The sequence below is a fragment of the Coregonus clupeaformis genome, unplaced genomic scaffold (genome assembly GCF_020615455.1).
Source record: "Coregonus clupeaformis isolate EN_2021a unplaced genomic scaffold, ASM2061545v1 scaf0963, whole genome shotgun sequence".
NCBI lineage: Eukaryota > Metazoa > Chordata > Actinopteri > Salmoniformes > Salmonidae > Coregonus > Coregonus clupeaformis.
The window spans coordinates 187,713-194,401 of record NW_025534417.1 but is presented as its reverse complement, the minus strand read 5'-3'; the positions used below and the strand labels follow the sequence as shown (position 1 = coordinate 194,401).

The window sequence follows — 6,689 nt, the reverse complement described above, 5'->3', positions numbered from 1 at the left end:
CCAAATTTGTGAAATTGCTTTATTCTACATTTTGAGGTTCCGTGAGGCTTGGTGTTCACGGAATCAGTAGGCTATTAAATAAACACTCATTCTGGCAACAGAAGCAGGATCTGTCTTATTGGTTATATAATGTAGATATATATGGATGATTTATAAAGCCAGGCACGTTTAACAGTTAGGCTATTGATTATAGACCTAAGGGGGGGGGCGCCAACCTGGGTTTGTGCTGTGGTGGAGACCTCTGTGGGCTATACTCGGCCTTGTCTCAGGATTGTAAGTTGGTGGTTGAGGATATCCCTCTAGTGGTGCGGGGGCTGTGCTTTGGCAGAGTGGGTGGGGTTATATCCTTCCTGTTTGGCCCTGTCCGGGGGTTTCTTCGGATGGGGCCACAGTGTCTCCGGACCGCTCCTGTCTCAGCCTCCAGTATTTATGCTGCAGTAGTTTATGTGTCGGGGGCTGGGGTTAGTTGGTTATACCTGGAGTACTTCTCCTGTCTTATCCAGTGTCCTGTGTGAATTTAAGTATGCTCTCTCTAATTCTCTCGTTCTCTCTTTCTCTCTGAGAACCTGAGCCCTAGGACCATACGTCAGGACTACCGGGCATGATGACACCTTGCTGTCCCCAGTCCGCCTGGCCTTGCTGCTATTCCAGTTTCAACTGTTCTGCCTGCGGTTACGAAACCCCCTACCTGTCCCAGACCTGCTGTTTTCAACTCTTAATGATCGGCTATGAAAAGCCAACTGAGAGACCTGAGCCCTAGGACCATACGTCGGGACTACCGGCCGTGGTGACTCCTTGCTGTCCCCAGTCCGCCTGGCCTTGCTGCTATTCCAGTTTCAACTGTTCTGCCTGCGGTTATGGAACCCCTACCTGTCCCAGACCTGCTGTTTTCAACTCTTAATGATCGGCTATGAAAAGCCAACTGAGATTTATTCCTGATTATTATTTGACCATGCTTGTCACTTATGAACATTTTTGAACATCTTGGCATGGTTCTGTTATAATCTTCACCCGGCACAGCCAGAAGAGGACTGGCCACCCCTCATAGCCTGGTTCCTCTCTAGGTTTCTTCCTAGGTTTTCGCCTTTCTAGGGAGTTTTTCCTAGCCACCGTGCTTCTACACCTGCATTACTAGCTGTTTGGGGTTTTAGGCTGGGTTTCTGTACAGCACTTCGAGATATTAGCTGATGTAAGAAGGGCTATATAAAATAAAATTGATTGAAAATTGATTGATTAAGTTGGGGTTTCCTCTCTCCTCAATTTTCTTAGACAATTAAGGCAAGGGCTGTTTCCTCATTTCCTCACTCCGCTGCTGCCTCCGCCGCATTGTTCTCAACACCAATATGCATGGTTAACTTCGCCATTATTCAAATAGCAACATATAGGGAAAGACGCCAATTCAACGGCACGCTGAAGATTACGTTTCAGAACCACGGACAGCGACCGCTATCCCTCACGGGAGAAAGCGCATTTGTTATAAAATTATATATTTATTAGTGTTGCACCATTATTCTTACATTATATAACCATTTACAATTTCAGTAGCACATGTCTTAAGAGTGATGGACTGTGCCATCTCCGTGGCCTCCGCAATGGATTAGTCCACTGAGACAGGCGCAAAATAGACAGGTGTCTTGTGCACCATGAAAAATAAAATCTATTTACGACCAAACAATCGACCAGTCGACTAAATGGGGTCAGCCCTACTTGACAGGGAGTTATTTTCTAATCAAGTAGTGGGTTTGGTACAGTACTACTGAAGGTCAAAAATATGCCAGTTATTCAGGGACAGCTGTTGCTTATCTGCTGAGAGACAAAGAGCCCTGTGATGGCGGTACGGTTAGTCTGTGTGAATGACTCAGCATGGGCCTCCCTCCCTGGCTGGCTGATTACTGCATAGACCAGGCCCATTGGCAGGGAGCCATTACATTAGCACTACTAGCCACATGGATGGATGGAGCACCGACAGGGCCTCACTAAAGCCTGGAGCTCGCTTAGCAATCCAGCCCCAGCCGGGGAGTGTGTTGGACGGGGCATAGGGTTTGGGTCGAGAGGCCTTCTTGTCATTTCTAGCAGGGCAATTACTATGACAACATGGCCCGCTTTGTTACTAGTAGTAGTAACCTCCCTAGCCCTAAATCAGGGATCAACAAAAAATGTTATTGAGCGGCTGGTACATAATTACAAATCATTTATAGCAAGAAGCTCAAACTGATATAATATTTGACTAAAACATAATCATTTCAAACCTTGCTTACATTTGTATAGGATCCCATGTGTCTCTCTATTATGTGTGGGAATACTTTAACAGATTTCCAAAATTAAAATGACTTGGAGCTGATTTCCTGGTGTTTTAACAGTATTTTAGCTATGTCCAACAATAAAACAAAATAAAAAATAAAAACCACATTTCTTTTTTTATCGGGCCGCCAGTTGGTTAACCCTGCCTTAGAGCATTGGAGCGTGTTAATGTTTGTTATTGAGAGCAGTCAGGGTTAAAGGGCTTATAATGCAACCCATGGGAACTAATGACATATTCCCACATCAGCCAACATGCCATTAACTAGGACCACTCCACAAGCCTCAGAATCCATTAAAAAATAAACATTAAATCCCTCATACATCCCCTCATATTGCACCTTGCATTGAGTCAATGTGAGTGTGAAAATAAAACCTCTGCTTCATTAACATTCCAAAATGACCTCATCCCCCAAGCTCTCTTACTGCCTCTTATTGCAGCCACCTGGGGAGAGAACCACAGGAATAGCTGGTGCCGTGGAATTGTGGAGGCAATCACAGTTGTCCTCCCTTCTCTCTGGGTCTCAGGCGGCCAACTGACATTCCATCTATTCCAGGAATGCATGTCATGTCACTAAGTGGGCCGTAATCACAGGGGAAACACTGGTTATCTGGGACATTGCTTATACCATTGCCAACTTATTAGAACCTGGAGTATGGTGGTATATCTAAGGACAAATGGTTTTGGGGGTCTCTGTGGGTTTGGTATTGGACAATGCTGATTGATGTGATGGGTAGTTGGGTACAATATCCCAAAAAGGGGAGGGGAAAGGCTACTGGTCCACTTCAATAAGATACCAATGTAAGGTAAAGAAGCCTACTCCTGATTTTCTCAAGTCAGAAAAAGCAGGACTTCTATCCTACTTACGTAGATGAGGCCCGAGTAGTAGCGGTCCTTCAGGTTGTGCAGCACTGAGGCCTCGTTCAAACACGTGAGCTCGGCCATGTCCTCCACCTTACTGAACTTGGGAGGGTTCATCTTCTGGATATCATCCTTGTTCACCATGGCCTTCTTGCTGTTCTCAGCCAGCTCCACCACCACCTCGTCGCCGCGCTCCTCACGGATGCTGGCCGCCTCGAAGCCGTGGCGCTCCGATGGGATCCATACAAGTTTCTTGGCCGTCCAGTCGGCCTGCGTGGCCGGGTTGTAGACCACGGCGCGGTCCACAAAAAGGTACCGCTCCGGGTCCTCCTGCCCGCTCCGCTGTGCCATCTCTGGGGTAGAACCAGAACACACTAGGACACCTGGACGGAAGACACAAACAGTTAACACATTGGTTGAGTTATACACATTATTTTAAAGACTCAGGTTGACCCCTAGCCCCTACCTAAAGCTCTCCTGTAGATCTATTGATGAATATAATAATGTGATGCCCAGGGGTAGATTTGGGATACAAAGTACCGGTAATCCTCAATAGAGGAACAGTTTAAGGCATTCTCAAGTTACTGATTGAAGAGGTCTAAAATGAGCCTGGATCTCCTGCTTCCTGGATTGTGGCATCCTACCAGAACACTGTCCAAGATGAGAGGGGACTGCAGGAGTAGTAGACCCTGTGTTATTATGGTATTATTACACTAAATCCACCATTGAGTAAAGAAAATCCTCTTCCTTTAAGGGTTAGTAACAGGAATTCCAATGTCTGGAAGGTGATTCTTCACACACTATCTTTCCTGTATTGCTACTACACACGCCCTGCATGGTCTCTTATCATTGCATATAGCCTATCTGAAAAGCAATAAGGCACACTGCATAGTTTCTCCCATCTAGCACAAAACCAACAGCCTTGTAAATCCAAACCAAGTCAAATGTGATACAAACATGTGAAGCCAGCTGGGATTTCTGGCTGTAGGTGTCTAGTTAATCTGGAGCTTAAATACCAGAACAATAGACAGCTTAGCTGAGTTCTGAGGTTAGTCTCCTTGTAAATCAGACTCTCTCCTACAGTAACACACTCCCAGTCCCAGTACAGTACCCTCAGTGTGTCCCTCTCACCAACTCCCTCAAAAAGAGACTTTCCTCAGACAGAACACATGAACAGTTATCTCCCTGATGTCTGAGCCAAGCTATGTGTGGGTAGACTAGAGGCTCTCCCTCTACAGAGATAGATCCACGGTCTGTCTGTCATACACTGCATATGTATGACTTCTTCCAGTTCAGCTAGGCTAGGGATTGGAAGGGAAAGCCAAGAGGGAAAGCTGACCCTAGGTCAGTGTTTGGAGAACACTTCAGCCTCCTTTGCATCATGACTGCAGAAAAACAACATCATGTATCCTCGACTGAAGCATCTAGGGAGGAGTGGAGGAATTACACAGTCTTCCATGCAGCCCAGCCCTGCTGAAATGCTTCACAGACCACCACCGCCAACTTCTGTATCAGTATCTAGTGTTTACAGAGGCTGATTATGCATACTAGACCAGAGTAAATAGGAAGAGGCAACCAAGCACACTTCCTGATCCAGGTAGTAGCCCTGTGCCATGTGATCTCTTACTGCGATAAGAATGATTGGGATATGATGTAATCAACTCCGATAACACTATCTTATTGTAATAGTCTATTACTGCTGATATGAGATTTTCATCATTTCTGGACTGATAGCAGGAGAATTTTCAAAAAAATATATGAACTTTTGATAAGCTTGCCTATGGCTTGAGTAGATTAGTCTATACTTGAGAATATTGATAGAAAATCAAGAGATGTGTTGACGCCTGTCACTCAACTGGGCAAGCCAGCTCCAGCTGATGATGGCTAGCAGGGTGTTTACACGGTGTTGTTTAAACCCGAACCTGGGCCAGATCACTGGATAGAGGAATCAGGGTGCTGCTAAACGCAATGTCGTGCCACTGCTTAAAGCCGAAACTGGGCCAGATCATTGGATAGAGGAATCAGGGTGCTGCTAAACGCACTGTCGTGCCACTGCATCCCCGTCTCAGAAAACCGCTATGATATTATGCTGACCGCAAGCCAAAGCAAGTCATCCAGCCAAGGCATTGCCAGCCCTTGTTGAAACTACCAAGCCCTTCGCTGATAAACTTGCAGAATAAACGTGGTTAGAAGAATATGCATTGCCCACATCAAACTGATTATTGCTGTACCTAATGTTAGCTAGGTAAGTTCACGTCAGCTAACATAGTCGCGGCAAGCTCTGTATTTAGCTGCATTGATGAGCATAGTTTTTACAATATTGCATTTCTAAATAAAAGTGAAACTTCTATTATCATAACCGAGCAGTACCTTAAATATTTAAAATTGTATTAGCAGCTACTTTAGCATATGTTTAGCATGAGCTAAAGCAATGAACATCAACAGGACTCAGGAGTTCTGATGCAGTTTAGGCTCCTCGCGCTGCATGCATAATCACTGTCTGTGGTGTGGCGGGTGGCTAAAACGTATAGCTGGAAAGAAATGCATGAATTTTTCCTTTAATGAGCATATCAATTAGTTTGTTATTATGAAAACGATAACTTAATTCAATTGATGATTATATATTTTTTAAATCTAGAAGATTACATTGAAACAATTGAGCATGTTAGCTAGCTAGCTAGTTTAGTGTCAGCTAGCCAGCAAGGTTGAGGTCCTCCATCGTTGAAAAGTCATGGCAAAATAATCCGTTAGCCAACTAGCCACCCCGGCATCCCTCAGAAAACGACTCTAATAAACTCACCTGGTGCAGTTAATAATGAAAGTCAGACACTTTTATGAATACACTGATAGTAAGCAGAACAATGTAATATTCCTCAGTATTCTTTGAATTTTCTGCAAATATTCCCTTTTTTCGGCCGCTTCTCATCAGTGGTACACCCGCACCATCCAACTTCTTCTCAACCAAACTCGCCATGCAGCACTTTTCTATTCCCGCCTCTAGGACCAGCCGTGTGGCACACCCACTATTCAAAGATAAAATATGATTGGATTCCACCGCCTGAAGTCTACAGGCGATTGGTAGAAATTCCTCTCATTTGAAAACCTTTATCTAATTGATCGTCTGCTCGAGCCATGACATTTCACCTGCAGACCGGTGGATGCTGCCCTGAGAAACTTGCAATGAATAAATTGGATAATAATTGGATAATATCAAACGAAAAAGGCACATTCACTGTTCTTTGACATGTCCATCACACATCACATCCTTTGAATATGAATTCTCCATCCCATCAATTTTGTTTGCACCTTTCGACTCAAATTATTGTGATGAAGTGGTCAAGCATCTCCCACATCAAAAGGACTTTCAATTGATTATTACACCCAAATTACGATATTCTTCCGTGAACAGCAAGGTACATGTATTTGTGGGATTTGTAGCATATCAAGTAATGTGATATGGACCAACAACTATGTCCCCATTTATTGTGTAGACTTTATAACCCTTTATAATCCCCTATGTTAGACTAGT

At 44.4% G+C, this 6,689-nt stretch overlaps 1 protein-coding gene across 1 annotated transcript; it reads right to left on the bottom strand.

Moving 5' to 3' along the window:
- Positions 1-2,994: 2,994 nt before the first annotated feature.
- On the bottom strand, positions 2,995-6,116 carry LOC123486033 (myosin-10-like). The gene is made up of 2 exons (XM_045217204.1): positions 5,961-6,116; positions 2,995-3,543 (listed from the first exon to the last, which is right to left on the bottom strand). The coding sequence occupies exon 2, from the start codon at positions 3,509-3,511 to the stop codon at positions 3,131-3,133; it is 381 nt and encodes a 126-aa protein (XP_045073139.1). The 5' UTR covers positions 3,512-3,543; positions 5,961-6,116; the 3' UTR covers positions 2,995-3,130.
- Between the last annotated feature and the right edge of the window lie 573 nt (positions 6,117-6,689).